The 17,009-nt window shown below is 38.0% G+C and overlaps 2 protein-coding genes across 3 annotated transcripts; one reads left to right on the top strand and one right to left on the bottom strand.

Annotated features, from left to right (window-relative positions):
- Positions 1–2,235: 2,235 nt before the first annotated feature.
- On the bottom strand, positions 2,236–3,773 carry LOC137953618 (galactomannan galactosyltransferase 1-like). Its single transcript, XM_068801060.1, has one exon. The coding sequence runs from the start codon at positions 3,771–3,773 to the stop codon at positions 2,379–2,381; it is 1,395 nt and encodes a 464-aa protein (XP_068657161.1). The 3' UTR covers positions 2,236–2,378.
- Positions 3,774–11,470: 7,697 nt separating this feature from the next.
- On the top strand, positions 11,471–14,891 carry LOC137953744 (surfeit locus protein 1). Of its 2 annotated transcripts, none has more exons than XM_068801240.1 (6): positions 11,471–11,660; positions 11,821–11,918; positions 12,117–12,355; positions 12,515–12,689; positions 12,788–13,071; positions 14,411–14,891. In XM_068801240.1, exons 1-6 carry the CDS (start codon positions 11,510–11,512, stop codon positions 14,478–14,480), a joined length of 1,017 nt encoding a protein of 338 aa, XP_068657341.1. In that variant the 5' UTR covers positions 11,471–11,509; the 3' UTR covers positions 14,481–14,891. The 2 variants fall into 2 exon arrangements, with proteins under 2 accessions (XP_068657341.1, XP_068657339.1); XM_068801238.1 differs by having other exon boundaries at positions 11,812–11,918.
- Positions 14,892–17,009: the final 2,118 nt, after the last annotated feature.

Below are 17,009 nucleotides of genomic sequence, written 5' to 3'. Positions count from 1 at the left end.
AAAATATATATTAAATAAAATATATATAAAATTATGCATACATTTTACATAAAATTAAGCATGACCTTTATATAAAATTGGGTATAATCTATATATATAATACATGTATAAGATTGGGCATAACCTCTACTTAAAATTGAGCATAATCTATATATATAATACTTGTATAAAATTCGGTATGACCTCTATTTAAAATTGGGTATAATCAATATACATAATAACTGCATAAACACTCCATAAACACTCCATACACTGCATAACATTATAAATAAACTCCATACAATAATCAAACACAATAAAATTAAATAAAATATCACTATCAATTTACAATCACCTAAATAAAAACTATAAATCCTTTAAATAAAATCCTATTACTATTAGAGACTTACTAGAAAAATACAAGAAATATTTTAAATTTTTCTTAGGAAATTAAATGGACCTCTTATTTCCTTTTCTAAGGAAATAAATAAAAATTAATAATTATCGATAAATTTTTAATCACATAAAATGTCAAACACAAAATTGCTATGAAAATTGCCTCATGCTCAAAGTATTATATTATCAACTGTCAAATACTTATTCAAAATTTTTCTATATGGTTTTCTAGCCCATCTTGGCAAGAAAATCTTACTTAGAAATTTATATGATTTTTTAAAAAGAATTTATAATTAAAAAAATATTTTTAAAAAACATGAGGCACTAATGGTCTTATATTTCTACTAAAAATGTTTTTTCAATATTTATTGAAAAAACCACTAATAGTCTCTAGAAACGTATTTCTACTAAAATATCTTTTCAATTTCTTTAAGAGTCATGAGGAAGGGACAAAGAGTTTTTTTTTTCCTTGTTTATGATCTCGCCCGTAGGGGTGGCTTTGAATAAATTATATATAAAATTATGCATACATTTTTAAAAAATATAATGATAGGGGAGGTTCAGGATTGAATTTCAGTAATGGATTAAAATACACCAATATTAATTTTTTTTTACTCCAATTATTGTCTAGCTTGTTTTGTAACTTTTGAATCCCCCTAGATGAAAATTTATATTCTAGAAAAAACTAAAAATATTTTTCCTATGATACATATTCCCAATAAAACCTTTAAATAAAATCTTATTACTATTAGTGACTTATTAGAAAATTACAAGAAATATTTTAAAATTTTCTTAGGAAAGTTAAATGGACCTTTTATTGTCTCTTCTAGGGAAATAAATAAAAACTAATAATCAATCTAATATATTATTATACTTATCAATAAATTTTTAATTAAATAAAATATCAAACACAAAATTACAATGAAAATTGCTTCATGCTAAAAGTATTACAACATCAACTGTTAAATACTTATTCAAAAATTTTCTATACAGTTTTCTACTCCATCTTGGTATGAAAATCTTACTTAGAAAATTATATGATTTTTAATAAAAAATTTCAATTAGAAAAATATTTTTAAAAAATGAGACACTAATATTTTATAGAAACTTATTTCTATAAAATTTATTTTTAATTTTTTCGAGAGGAATTTTTTTTTTTTAACTTTATGATCTCGCACGTGCAAGATCATCTTCACACGGGGGAGGGGGGAGATTATTTCTCCCCTGAAGTTAGGTTATGGTTTTCCGCTGAGACGACACGGAGGAAAAAGGGTTACGGCCGAGGAGGACCTATCGTCGGGGATGACGGCTGCGACGGAAGCGGTGGTGACGAAAACAGAGGCGACGGCGAGGAGAGGAAGAAATTGAACGGACGGCCACAGAGGCGGCCGACGAGCAGCTGCGACGGTGGTAGAGATAGCCGGCGAACAGCTGCGACGGCGGTAGAGGCGGCAATAACAACCGACGGGAGGGGCTCGGTGGTGACGAGGGGAGGAAAAAAATTTCCCCCCCTCGCTCTCGATCCCGCTCCCGTTCCCCCACTCCCGATTCCAATACCGATTCCGAATCACCTCGAGCCGGCTCGCGAGCCGACGAATCGAACCTGGTTTCGGTCAAGCTCGACTCATTAATGTAAACGAGCCGATTTCGGTGCTCGAACTCGACTCGAGCTGGATAGATAACAAATCAAACCGAACCAAACTTGAGCCGCTCGCGAGCCAGCTAAATTCGAAGCCAACCCTACTTTTAAGAAAGAGAGATCTAGGTGCATCCGACACATAATAGTCCTTATGACACCTTTGGATATCCTCATAATCTATCCTTCAATTATTCAAATCTAAATCAATTCACCGGTCTCCACCGTCCAGTTACAGAGAAACAAGCCCTTTCTTTCACCCTTCTTGGGTCTCTTTTTTATAGTTTTTTAGTTAACAGTTCACAACGTTTCTCTCAGTATTCAAACCGAAACAAGACGGACCGACGAAATTGATTTCTACCGAGAGTCACGCCGCTGGATAACCGTAAGGCAGCGGTTCGACGTGGTCGGAATCCAACAGCCCCCGCCGGGCGAACCCGTAGTTTCGGAGCACCTGGTTGTCGGCGAAGTTGAGCGCCCGCTGCATCCCCTCCGAGCAGCTCTCGCCGGAGTACATCACGTTGTGGTCGCCACTGCAGGGCTGACACCCGGTGAAATGCGTGATGAAGGGCCTCCTCCAGCCGTCCTTCCCGTACCCCGCGCCCCTCAGGTACGGCTCCCGAATCTCCGCGTACTCTCCGTTCACCTTCTCCGCATGCCGTCGCCGCAGCCGCTCCACCCCGCGCTCCATCGCCACGTACCGCTCGGTGATGTTCTGCAGCTTGCCCACGATGTCGAGCCAGTATCCCTCGAAGTAGTACTCGCTTTCCAAGTAGATCTTGTCCGCCCACTTCTCTTTCTCTTTTAACAGCAGGTAGACGAGGCCCGACTGATCGTCCGATTCGGGGGCGACCTTGTCTTTGGTGGTAGCCCGTTGGATCTTTCCCCATTTGTCGTAGTCCGGTGTCTGCGGGCCCATCGTGGCCCACCGTTCCATGAAGTCGAGAGACCACTGGCAGTTGCGGATGAGGAAGACGCCGGCATTGAGACTCACCCAGCTTTTCTTCTCGTACACGAGATGGGCCCAGGCGTGGACGACGAAGTTGTGGGCTCGGTAACGGTCGAGCGGGAGGCGGAACTCCATGTCGGTGAAGGCGGCGTCGGAGTCGACCCACCAGACCCACTCGGCCTCCGGGTGGGCGACCATGGCTGCCCGAATCAGAGGGATCTTCGCCCAGAAGGTGGTCATCTTTGGGTGGAGGAGGGCGTTGTTGTAGTAGAGATCGCAGCCGTTGATGCGGCAGTAGTCGACCTTGTTCTTGAAGAATCGGAGGAGGAAATGATCGCCGACCGGGTTCTGGCATGGCCGGGGCTGGGAGCCCGTCACCAGGAGGACCCTCTCCCCCGCGCCCCGTGTCAGCGACGGGTGATCTCGCAGCCACTGCTGTCGCTTGGCGTCCCAGTTGGTGAGCTTCTGCTCCACCATGTATGTCAGCGCCGGGTCGTCGTAGAACGTTGGCGTTTCCAGCTCCCCACGATGGGTTTCATCTTCAGAGCGGGTGCACTTCAGCAAGGGTTCGTTTTTATCGTCTTTCAGGGCTCGGACGTTTAGGTCTGTGGAGAGTATGGAAGGGAAATTGGAGGGAACGGAGGCGGGACTGACGAAGGACCAGCAAGACCAGACGAGGAGGAGGGCTACAACCGCTCCTCCGATGAATATGAATCCGTCTGTGATACCCGACGCCTTGCAACGAGCTGCCATCGACTGCTTTGCCATGGGAGAGCTCTGTTGCAGAGGAAAGCTCTCCTTCGGGTGCGTCATTTTATTCTTCAGATACGTGGGTGAGTAACTAAGATCTTAGTTTGGTGACATGTGGAGGATCCCTTTGGCGTTTCCCTCCCGCTGGCTACAGATGGACTGAAACTGAATCGAGCCACCAGCTTTTCTTGACTGAGAAACGAAAGATGAAGGACTTCGACATAAAAGCTCGTATATAAAGGATCCCTCGCGGGCCGAAGTAGACTTCGGGTGAGAAGTCCACGACAAGCGTCATCTGGCCAATCGGTTTCGTTGACGGCTTCGTGAAGCGTCTAACGAGCGACTGATGTTCGACGATGTCACTTCAGCATCAGTGGCAAAGGTGAGTTGAGAAAGCCAGGGGGAGAGGAGTGGTTTCAGTAACAGTCCTCATAGTTTTCATACTTTGCTCACTTAAAGGGTACTTTGGCCGCCGATGCAGAGAAGCAAAAATTTCAGATTTCCTTTTCATCTTTTCTCTCAGCCATTTTCGAGGGGAAATCTTAAACTTGAATATGTCATTCTCGGGAGAAGAACACCGACGTTCCGATAGCTTCTTCTCTGTTTGGTGATTGGTACCTGCAATGTACCCGGAAAGGATTTTCACTGAGACAGATTCAGCTCTGACAATTATCGTCGTTGCCAGAATACTGTATCTGGTACAGAGTGACTCCCGTTTCCAGAAAAAAATGTCAGTTTCGGATCTTCGTTAGCACAATATTAATCCGCAGTGACAGATGCAATTAAGAATGGATTTATTAGCTCAATCTCGCGGGGGTGTTTATGTCTCTCCTTACAGAAACGGATGGATTCGGGCCACTAATGATTTGACCAGATGCTCTTGTAAACACCCTGAGAGTCTGTGAGATCCACCTCTTTCGGCTATCTCTTGATTTCTATTGTTCTAGGCAATGGTTAAACCAGAAGCCATAAAAGAAGCCAATGATTGAACTCATCATCTTTGTCAAGGATAAAAAGTAAAATAAAATTATAAAATTACGCGAACCTTTATTTATGAAAGAGTAAGGTAATAGAGTCCAATTACAATAAAACTAATTTTGTCCCAATTATACCCAAACTCTAACACTTAAAAGATAAGTCCTAGCATAATTAAATAACTCAATATAGATAAAAAAACAAACAAAACTAAAACTAGAACTCTTCTAGGATGTGACCATAAGATAAAGATGCATTTGTGAGTCCTTAATCTTCCAACTTATGTGATTAGGATGCCAATTTGTGGTAATCATGGTGGATTCTACTTCTTATGTGCTTGGGCCCATCTTGTGGGCCTTCCTTGGTTGTGTGACCTATCTTATAATACTCTTAGATGTGTGGGTCTTCCTTGGTTGTGTGACCCATCTTATAATACTCTTAGATGTGTGGGTCTTCCTTGGTCATGTGGGCTTGAGCCTATCTTCCAACACATATCATTCAAAGTCAGAGTTTCCTTTCACAAAAGGTGAAGCTAACAATAGAGCCTAACTATCGTAATTCCTTTCAAGCGTCTCATAAACTTATAATACTTCTTCCTATGGCATGGCTAAGGAACCACCTAATAATAATTAATCATAAGGGTGAGTGTCTTTAAATATTCATACGTATTAGCCTACTTAAAAAATCTTATATATGTTGTCGATACAAACAATATAGACTAATCAAGATATGAGGTTTGATCAAATCTCATACAAGTTAAGAGAAAAGTCTCATCATGAAGATAGAAATACATTAATCTCATTGTGTCCATTTGTCTTCCCTCTGGACCATTTGTAATTCTCAAGTATCCATAACTACAAGTTCTTCACATATTTGAGACATTGGAATTAAACTCATTGTTCATTTGATATACATAACTCTTTTGGTATTATATATGAGAGAGTCATACTATGAGAGTTAAAAAAAATGTGATTGTTTGAAAAATATATAACTCAGATATACCTTCTCCTTAAAATAGTCCCATGGAGTGTATTCCAAAAGTATCTTGATATTTGAGAATTCTAAACTAGGAAAATCTAATAAAAATACCCTTATAATAACTTGTCACCTTGTTGAAGGGTAAAGAATAACGCTATCATCCACAAAAATCTCTGTGACTCACTCCTAATCCTACAGGAAATTGAAGTAAGATTAATTTCTCTTTGAGAGTTTATCAATAACTTTTTACGTACAACAGTGTCTGGTCTACAAAGTGTCATGACCATGACTATGTGCTGGAATTACAAAGAAAATTACGAGGTTTCAAGTGACTCAAGGTCACATCTCTAAAGAGTTCTCTGATTTGATATCTACACACATACTTAATTCAAGATTTGCTTGATTTGATGGATGTACTGGTATTTACTTGGTTGACTAGCCTCGATTTTATAGCTAGTCTCCACTCAATGTTTGACGAGATGATTTGATCTCGTACTATGTGTAGTAGCTTTGAGGATAGTAACAAATTAGTATCAAAGAAGATTGTTCGTTGCTATGAACTTGATGGAGCTTCAAGTTGATTTGAGATTTTAGGTGTTGGGAGCACAATTCAAGATTTTCTTTCCTTTCGAATATAGTTGAACTTGAAGAACTTCTCCAAAAAATTTCTCACCCAAAATTTTTTTCTCTGCCAAGGTTCACCAAAAGTCTTTCCAAAAGTTCCCCATTTCACCCAAGGGATGCCTCTATTTATAAAGTTGTGGGAATTGATAAGAACCCACTTGTAAAAGGTTCTTATCTTTTGTTCAAAGAGTAAGGAAAAGTCAAAAGAGAGGCTAAGACAATTGCAACAAGAGAAAAGGGAAGAAGAGAGAAGTAAAGTAAAGAAAGAGAGGGAGATAGAATGAAAGCTAGAAGGAAAAGAGAGAAGAAGAGGAAGAAAGAGATGAGAGGTGCTAGGGCACAAAATGGATAGGAGAAAGAGAGACAAGAGAGATTTTGTAACATGGTTGACTGATTTTTTATTCAGCTAACACCCTTGTTTATATTTTACTCATTGTATTATTTGAAAAACTCCTTAATCAATTAGGATTCCCTAATTCCATAAATCAAGGGAAAATTACATAATGAAGGAGAGGTTATTGGAAAGTACTACATCAAATAAAATCTTATATGCAGAGATCTTTCAAAGAGAGAAAATTAGAACTTGTGGAGATCTTTTAAGAAGAGGAAAGTAAGACTTCTTTGACCGACATCTTGAGATTCCAGATTTACCCTTGAGCTATCTTCTCATATAAAAACTCTTTTTTATCCTTCAAGCTTCACGTCTCTCGTGCATGTGAATCACTTGTTGATTTCCAAGGTGACACCCTTCCTTCTTTCTTCTTCTCTTGTAAGTGATGTCCTTCTTGTGTCTTGGTTGCCTTTTGTCTTAGGTTCTTTTGACGAAAATTGAGTATTCTATCAAGTGGTGGTGGTTCATCCACCCCACTATTTTCTCTCCTTTGTCTTCTCCCTTTCCCTTAACTAGGTACACATGTAAGGGAAGAGAGCCATTTGACAAGATTCATTTTTCTTCTCTTAAGAGAATACATCTCACCCATGTTGAAATGTCATAAAATCACCACCCCCCCCTTAAGTTGAGCTTTCCTATGACACCATGTGTCACCCATTTGTTAACTCCTTTCTTTTGTGGCATTTACATGATGCTTAGGTGGAATTCGCTTTTGATTTGATCTTATTAGTGGCATATGCAATCTATGAGCAAGTTGATGTTGTTGTTGAATTACTTTTCCAAGTTAGTGCAATAGTCATTGGTGAACACTTTATGCCTCAAATGATCACATAACTTGAACAACTCTTAAAGTGAGTTCAAAATTTTCCTTTCAAGACCCAATCCTACAAGCCTTGGTTCAACTTGATGATGTTGTTGAGTTACTTTCCCAAGTTGGAGCAATAGTCATTGGTCGCATGATTAGATCAAGTCTCAAAGTGAGTAAAAAAATTGACCTTTTGAGACCCAATCATGCAGCCATGTGCTCAACTTAACAGTGCTATTGAGTTACTTTCCCAAGTTGGTGTGATGGCCATTGGTTGCACAGCTATAACAAGTCTCAAAGTGAGTCACAAATTGGCCTTTCGAGGCCCAATTCTATGGCCCTTGGTTCAACTTGACAGTGTTGTTGAGTTACTTTCGCAAGTTGGTGCGGTAGTTATTGGTTGCATGACTAGAACAAGTTTCAAAGTGAGTCAAAAATTGACCTTTAGAGACCCAATCCAGTGGGCCTTGGCTTAAATTGAAGGTGTTTCTGAGTTACTTTCCAAATCTAGTGCAGTATTCATTGGCCGCATGGCGAGAAAAAGTTGCAAAGTGAGTTGAAAATCAGCCTTCAAGACCCAATCTTGCGGGCCTTGGATCAACTTGATGGTGCTGCTAAGTTACTTTCCTAAGCTGGTGTGGTAATCATGGGTCACATGACTGGAACAAATCTCAAAGTGAGTTGCAAGTCGGCCTTTTTGAGGCCCAATCCTATGGGCCTTGGCCCAAGCTAGTGCGGTAGTCATTGGTCGCATGACTAGAAAAAGGCTAAAAGTCTACATGTCAGCCTTTCAAGACTCAATCCTAAATGCCTTGGTTCAACTTGATAGTGCTATTGAGTTACTTTCCCAAGTTGGCCTTTCATATTCTTGAGTTGGTCTTCCTATTCTAAAGCTGGTGATCTAAACCCTTTTTTTTCAGGGTATGAATAGACAAAGAGGATTAGCTAGGTTTGTTTTTTGTGACACCTAGTAGCATGATGAATTTTGTTGAAACTTATTTAAAAATTTTCCAACTGCAAAGAGGTTTAGCTGAAATTCATTTTGGGGCCACTGAACAGCGTGCTAGACTTAGCCGATACTTGTTTTAGGCTTTTCTAGCTACAAGAAGTTTTAGCTTAAACTTGTTTTATGATTTCCATTGAGTAGCACGACGAATTTTGACAAAAAACATTTTGAGCATTCTTCAGTAGCATGACAAATTTTCCCAAAACTTGTTGTAGGTTTTTCTAGATTTGAGAAAGTTCCACTGAAATTTGTTTTTGGCACCATTGAACAACGTGACGGATTTTGCCAAAACTCATTGTAGGTTTTTCTAGTTATGAAGAAGTTTCCCCAAACCTTGTGTTGGTGCTTACAAACAACATGATACACTTAGTAGAAACTTGTTTGGGGCTTTTCCAAGTGCAAAGAGGTTTAACTAAAAATTATTTTAGGCTTTTCCACTGTGTAGGATGACAGATTTTGCTCAAACTTGTTCTAGGCATCCTTGAGTAGCATGATGGATTTTGTTGAAAAAAGTTGAGGAGTTTCTTGCCAATGAATTTATTCAAAGATCAAATCTTTGGGTGAACTCAATATATAGAAGAATTTTGCCCCATTCATTTGAAGCTTAGAGTTTTGAAGATGATTGTCACCTTGCAAATTGTTTGTATCTTTGGTTTGAAGGACAACTTCCATCATCGGAATTGCTAGAAGCTTGCAATATTGTGAACTAAACTTGCCCCCAATTTTCCTTGAAGCTTAAAATTTAGATTTTAAGCACACCTTCTAGCCCAAGATTTACTTGAAATATGGTCAGCTGAGGAACCTACTTCAGTTGTTCCTTCTTCATTTGGTGGGTTGGTGATGATCAAGGTCCACGGTTTGCCTAACAGAGGGCCACTTACATCTATTTGAAACTTAATCCTCCATTTCATTCTCTACTGCACTAGACTTCGAGGTCCCTTCTTCTCCATATGTTTGCTTCTTCCTCTAGGTCAAAGTCCCTTGAGTTCCCTAGCCTTTGGAATACAACCTTCTTGATCATCGACTTATCTTGCTCTTGACCTAATTGTTCTTTTGCAAATAGTTGAAAAATGGTCTTTTGGATCTTTGAAGCATCTTGCTTCTCTTAACAACTACTAGATGGACAAAAATTTTCCAAGCCTTCTAATATTTGGAGCACAGTTTTCACGGCCGCAAAATTGTTTGAGTGAGTTCCATCAATAAGTCATTTAAAGATCAAAAGATGTGCTTCTAGATTGCCAATCTTATCAAATGTTGAACGTCAAGGCTTTAAAACAGAGTCACCATCATTTTCCCATGTGTGTGCCTTTTAATGACACTTGGTGTGTAGTCGCTAGAAATTTGGGTGAGTTTTGTTAGGAATTAGGCGCCCTAATTTAAAACTAACGATATCAATAATAATAATCGCAGAAGAAGGAAAAGCAAGCACGGAAAAACACACAAGATTTATATAGGTTTGCCTCAAGGTGAGACTATGTCTTGTCTTTCGCTGTTGTAGTAATTCACTTTGAAGATGAAATAGTTTACAAGAGAAATCACACAACTGAAAGTGTTTTTCTCTAACATCTCACAACCACAATTGATGATGCTCCTTTGAATAATAAAACCCTAATAGCGGCGCCCAAAATATAAAGAGAAAATTAGGACAACCACTATAAAAGATTAAAATTCCCAAATTGCCCTTAATAAAACATTAGTTAATATATCACGTACAAATTCAACATAAAACATTAATTAGGCTCCAAGACTTAACAATTTTTTCTTCTCGGTAGTCTATGCCATGTCGATTTTGTAGAACGACATACCCCTTCTTTCTCAACTTCTATTGAGTTCGTTTTAATATTGGACTTACCAATTGGGGTTGTTTCATGAAGCTTATCTCTAGCAATTTTTTATCCAAGTTTCACCATGAGTTGATATGCATTAGGGTCATATCCTTATTTTGTTCGAGTTGAAGGCAATGATTGCGATAGTTTAACATCACTTTGTTTAAGCACAATAATATTTTGATTTTCAAGCTTTGGAAGTGGTGTTGTTACCCTACTCCTTCAAGTTTTATGCCTTTTGATTTCAACAAGGAACGAGTGCCTTCTCCAATTACCCTTTTTTTATGATAAGTAAAACTTTGCATTTGCATACGAAGCTTTGGCCTTGGTAAAGGGAGATTCATAAATAAAAATAAAACTGTTTTCTTTTACCATCTTTGCAATACTTAAGACACTAGTAGAAAGATGAAAGAATAACCTGGTTATCATGCAGTTAGGACCTCTCAAGTATCAAGTTATATGACATTTTGGCATCAATTATATGGAATAGAGAGCTAGAAACCATTTCCCTATTGTGGAGTTTAAGATAGATCATCCCAAAGCCCTTTGGTCTTCTTAATTGAAACTCGGGATCATCAATGAGCTCATGACAAGTTCATTAATTATAACCTTAATATTGTTCATGGTTCGGACGGAGAGAATGTTGAATTTAGAACCACAACCAAGGAGAATCAAGTTTACCGAATGCTCTCTTTGTATCCAGACAAAAAAAAAAAAAAGGTCAATTATGTGATTTTGGGCCTAAGTTGTTAGTCTTCCTCCCTTAAGGACATGCACGACAAGCATGAAAGTGTAGTAGTTGACATATTGTTACTGAGAATCGTGATTTGTTCATCTTTTGTGATTAACTTCTTTGGAGAAGAAAGAACTTTGATTAGTGCTTCTCACGATGGAATTGGTAGTTAAAACTTGTCATGAACAACATTAGTTGAAGGCAATTGCTTAAAATGTGTTTATGTGCCCATGAGGTTACGAATGTTGGTGCCCATGTCATGAACCATTCATGCATGAAGTCAGCAAGTGTGAGGAGAAGGGTGGTCTATAAATCTACTCTTATATATTGGGAGGCCAATGTTATAGTGAACGTTTTATTAAATGAAACTATAAGTGGAGGGGTGATTATATTTTACGTTAACAAAAATGTAGTGACCCACTGACCCCCTTGCAACTCTAGCGGGCGGAACTCACAGATCCATGCCAATGGCTGCTTCTGTCTCTAAAATCCTTTCCAGAACCCTAAAACCCCAAAACGTTTCTTTGGCTACGGTGGCTGGGACAATCTCGAAACCAATCCCCACTTTTGGAAGAACTCTTTGTACAGGGGCAACTTCGTTTCAATCTCAAGGTCTGGTTCGTTCCTTTCTGCTCACTTCCGTTTATACTTGTGTCAATTTTAATATCGATCATTTACCGTCTTGTCCGTTTGTCCTTCCCTGGAAAATCTGATTTATAAATGACAATTGTTTCTTTGCGGTTCTCGGGGTTATTTACTTCAGTGAACTCAGGAAGTGAGAGAGACGGATGGTCAAAATGGCTTCTGTTCGCGCCTGGAGTTTTTACTTTCGGTCTTGGAACGTGGCAGATTTTCAGAAGGAACGAAAAGGTATGTTTTGTTGGAAAGTTTTTTCCTTTTTGGGATGTATGTGATTTTTACTCGAAAGAAAAAACAATTTGAATAAATTACAACCCGTTCAATAGTTAACCACAAATTTAGGTTGATTAATTGCACTTTCACATGAAAACACTATTTTTATCTTTCTTATTTTGATAAACACTCTGAATGGGTCATTGCGTGATACAGATGCAAATGTTAGACTACAGAAAAAATAGATTAGATATGGAACCTATTGCTTGGACCGGATCACCTTCTTCAGGTGAAGAGTTGAACTCGTTGGAATTCAGAAGGGTACTCTGTGAAGGAACATTTGACGAGAGTAGGTCAGTTTTCGTGGGCCCAAGATCTAGAAGCATATCTGGAGTGACTGAAAATGGGTACTTCATCATTACTCCATTAGTACCTACAACAAACAATTCACGTAGGTAACTACTGATGAGAAAGGAACTCTTTGTTGCTTTACATTCGTTTAGTGTGATGTTGAAAATTTATTATGAGTGTGGAATGACATAGAAGTTGTTCTACCTGAATTTTCTGGATCTCCACTCATCCAGCTACCAATTTACTAAGAAATCTTGTGTCAGTGTGCAGTTACCTGTTCTTGTTAACAGAGGATGGGTCCCACGTAGTTGGCGGGTCAAGCACTTAGAAGAGTTGGGTGATGCTGAGAAACCTGAGAACATAAGGACAACAGAAGTTGGAAAGGAAAGTGGAAGCTCTTCGTGGTGGTTCTGGTCCAAGAAGCCTGAACCTATTAAGGTTTCATTTCATGTCTTTGTTTCTGACATGAGATTTTGTTTTCAAGCTGTTTGAACTATTTTTATATTTGAAATTTATGTTTTATTGTTACTTTGTAGAATCAAGAACCTGTCATTACTCCTGTGAAAGTCTTGGGTGTGGTCCGGGGCAGTGAGAAACCAAGCATCTTTGTACCTTCAAATGATCCAAGCTCGGGTCAGTGGTTTTATGTTGATGTCCCTGGGATTGCACGAGCTTGTGGCCTTCCTGAGGATACACTCTATATTGAAGATATTAATGAAAATGCCAGTCCAAGTCTACCTTATCCTGTCCCAAAAGATGTGAACTCTTTAATTCGCTACTCAGTCATGCCACAGGACCATATGAATTATACCTTGACTTGGTATGCCTTTGCAGTTTTTGGAACAGTTGTATGGTTTTCAAGCTTTTATTCATACTGATCAATGTTATCATTATTTCTTTCTCATTTCCCAACTTGTGTTTTCAAGCTTTTGTTCATACTGATCAATGTCGTCATTATTTTTTTTCTCATTTCCCAATTCTCATATCAAAAGCATAGATTTTTATTCCTCATTAGCATTTTTTTTATAAATTTAAAACTTCCACATTCAGATAGTTTGTTTCTGTTAATAGTTGAGCTTAAGGAATCGTCACTTAACTTACTATTTAGGTCACTTAAGAATGTTTGATGGAGACCTAGTAATGGAAGGATTTTGTTAATGTTGGTTGACGTAACATCATGAAATAGTGGAAAGTCAAAGCTGAAACTGGTTGAAGTAGTGAAGAAAGACTTGAAAAAGCTGGTGCAGGAGAGAATCCAGTAAATTATAGAGAGGAGCAAGAAGATTAATCAAAGCTCTCGTGAAGTGTTGATAAATGTGTTCAGAGCTGGATACCTGTCTACAATGGTGAATTTTACATACAGCTACAAGTGCCCTACTTGCAGTTCCTTGGAATATGATAGAGAGGAGCCAGTGTTATTTTCAAGGCAAATCAAGCTCCAGTGGATCCATTATAGAAATAATTCATTTGATTCTCTTTTTGATAGAGCAAAGTAATGATCTAGGTCCTCGTACCAGTGCCATATGGTACTAAATTCTTTCCTCTGGGACAAGTAGTTTAAAGCTCATTGCTCATAGGATTACTTTACTCTTTTCCTCAATCTAAGCTTTGATGGCAGCTTGAAAGACAAAACCAGTGTTGGCAGGTTATGGAGCCGTGGTTGGAGATCAATTTAGAAAAATCTTAACTTCTTAGGGTTACTGATTCAAATGCAACAGTGGTCATTCCCTCCTTCAAGGAATCAAACTTTTTAGAGACCTTTTTGTAAGTTCTTGCAGCAGGCGGATTCTTCAGCTGTAAGAATGCAGATGAAAGGAAAAGATGCCCCATGGAGATTTGAGCGCTTGAAGAAACTTCTAATCTTTCTAAGCAACAGTCATGTCACTTGGAGCCATTGCCGTAAATCAGCTAACTCTATAGCTGATTTGCTTGTAGAACAGGGAGTCTATTGGCAATATGTTCAAGCTGAATCATGATTTCTTAGCTCTCCTTGCCTTTAAAAAAAAAAGTGTCATTGCTTAGAGAGTTGATCCAATTGTAGTTGAATAACATCTCATTGCTTAATATGCATTTCTTCCATTTCTGATTGCTTTACTTTGTCCTATATTTTCCAGATTTCATAATATGAATGCATAATGAATTGTTCTATCTTTCTTCAGGTATTCTCTTTCAGCAGCTGTAACTTTCATGGCAATAAAAAGAGTGAAACCAAGGAAAGCTCGGAGATAAGTAGGTTCGTTACGAGGGATACCAGTCTAGAGAAACTGGAGGCAGTCTCTGATAATAAATTTTTTGAAACTGTATATCATTTTCTCTTTGCTCTTGCATTTCTATTTTCAGTTGCAATTCCACCATATCATTTTTATGAGCACTCAGTTGTTTCACCAGTAGCTTTTCTGTCAGTGGACTGGGAGTTATAAAGTCACACTATAATTTTCTGGAATGGCAATCAACTCTCTCCTGTGTTTACTCCCCGGTATTATTCAGATACTTTCTTTGAGTAGGTTCTGCCAAAATCTTTTTTTCTTGTAAAGGAACCCCTGTGGATAATTCAGAAAAGGATTTGGATAATGTTTCTTCATTAGGTGAAAATTAAGCATTTTGTTCATTTGCTTTTGTAGTCTGCACCCACTCTTTTCTTCTTTTAATGGATTTTAGCACTTTAGGGGGGTGTACTATTTATTATGAAGTTTCAAATTCATGAAGTTTCAAATTCAAGATTGAGAGTCTTTTCCTAATTGGAACTTAATATAGTTAAAATCGTCTTTGCTATTTGGAAAGCTTTTACAATTCTCACATGCATATGGAGGCTGATTTGTCAAAAAAAAAAAAAAAAAAAATTCCTGGTTGTAGCTAGTGTTCTTTTTTCAGGAGAACTTTTATCCAAAGTTTAGCAAATTACCCACTTGTGTAATTGTACTTTTATGCACTTCTTAAAGATATCTTGTAAATAATATCATAGAGAGCAGGGATGACCCATCACTCTTTTGGCATAATTAAAGTTTGACTCTGGTCATTAGTATATCGAAACTCTCTTGCAGGTAGATTTTCTAATTCTAAGTGCAAGCTGAATCAGGAGTCTGTTTTCTGTGTTTGTTATGTACGCTCAAATACAATGTCTTTTAGAAGCTTTCTTCCAACTGTTGTTGTAGAAAATAGAGAGAAGATACTCAAGAAATAAACCTTGATGAGTCTTTGATCAGGGACTCTATTTGATCTGAGGATCCTTAAGCTCTAATATGATGAGGTCGAAAGTGTTGGTTGCATGCTAGTGTTATTTGGATTGGGCTTTTTATTCAATAGTCACCCATAAGGGTGGTACCAAGTTAAATCGGCTTGCAAACTGTTCAAGTTCGGCTCAGTTTAGTTTTTACTTGAGTTCGGCTCTAGGTCAAATTTAAAATAAAGTTTTTTACTTGGATTATGTCTTCTGCGAAAGTGTCTCTATATTTTTTACTTATGAGACCGAGTTTTCTTGGCGAGATACACCGTGGATGATTCATACGGGTGATCAAGACAAGATGAAGAAGAGAATAAAGAAATCTAAACCAAAGGTCTCATAGGGGTCTCAACTGCCAAATTGTACTCTATAGTCAAATTGCATCGATTCCATTCCACATGTTCTTTTACTAATTACAATTCACATTTTTAATTATCATATTTCCATCATGTATATTGATTAACCTAATTATTAATTTTATATCCTATTATAATTAAATAATTTATACTTGTAAGATAGTAGGATGATTACCATATTAGGACCCTTGAAATTTATATAAAATCTATATAATTAAAAAATAATTAAAAAATAAAAAATAGTAAACTTAATGTATCTATATATCATCACTTCCAAAACCCAAAACGTATTAAACACAAGATATCTCAAGGGAATGAGAGAAGAGAGAAACTCATACTCTTTGGAGAGAGGACCAAAGATACCATGACAGATAAAGAACATTAAAAGAGAGAGAGGTGTATGGACGAATTTGAGCCAACAGGAAAGGGTTGAATGCTCAATCCCATGCCTTGAGGTTGTATTTATAGTTGTGTGAAAGTGTTTATAATGACTGCAATGCCCGTTGGGTTATATGTTTCAAAAGGAAAAAGACATAAGAGGACATACACTAGTTTGTATAATTACAATTCTATGTCATCTCTATGAAAGTTGTCCTTATTTATTAGCCATGCCACCTCTACACACGTGGGTGTCTCTTAACGCTTCCCCTCTATCTGGTATTTATAACTTCACGTGTAAATAATCTTAGTTAAGAAACTTGTGTGTTTACAAAAAAAATTTTTGATTGTCTTGCTTCGACTCATCTTATTATTGTCCACATAATGTTTGTAGTCTTCATCTTGTTCTCATCTTATCTCCCCCTTACTCGGATATTTTAGCCACACAAAACTTGATTACCACAACATGTAGAATTCTTTATTGTTGATTACCTTGTTCTTTTACTTTTCCTCCCCAAGCTGGGGATCTCTTTGTTCTTTGCCAAGAGACTCAACTTGCACAAAATAATGGTAAGAAAAAAAAAATCACTCCTAGCCGTATGACAAAGCTCCATACACCAGTCAAAATGGTCATAATTTGAAATATACTCCGCTCAATTTCGATGGTAGAAAAAATAGCACAACTTTAAAACACAAAAAAGAGACTACTCACTTTCTAAGGGTATCTCAAACAAAAAACCCCTCTTAGGTGAAGAATAAAAAGATTTGACCCAAGTTGGATGTTGGGCACCTTTGTACTTTTAG

The sequence above is a fragment of the Aristolochia californica genome, unplaced genomic scaffold (assembly GCF_029961685.1).
Source record: "Aristolochia californica isolate CCGP_79_NKW_82.1479 unplaced genomic scaffold, dmAriCali1.0.hap1 SCAF_16, whole genome shotgun sequence".
NCBI classification, from domain to species: Eukaryota; Viridiplantae; Streptophyta; class Magnoliopsida; order Piperales; family Aristolochiaceae; genus Aristolochia; species Aristolochia californica.
The sequence above is the reverse complement of the archived record's forward strand: the minus strand, read 5'-3'. Positions and strand labels throughout refer to the sequence as shown.

Excerpts from the sequence above, each read along its gene's own strand:
- LOC137953744 (XM_068801238.1), top strand. The coding sequence starts at position 11,510 with ATGCCAATGGCTGCTTCTGTCTCTAAAATCCTTTCCAGAACCCTAAAA. Across the intron at positions 11,661-11,811 it reads AACTTCGTTTCAATCTCAAG|TGAACTCAGGAAGTGAGAGA; the intron begins GTCTGGTTCGTT and ends TATTTACTTCAG. Across the intron at positions 12,690-12,787 it reads AGAAGCCTGAACCTATTAAG|AATCAAGAACCTGTCATTAC; the intron begins GTTTCATTTCAT and ends GTTACTTTGTAG.
- LOC137953618 (XM_068801060.1), bottom strand. The coding sequence starts at position 3,773 with ATGACGCACCCGAAGGAGAGCTTTCCTCTGCAACAGAGCTCTCCCATG.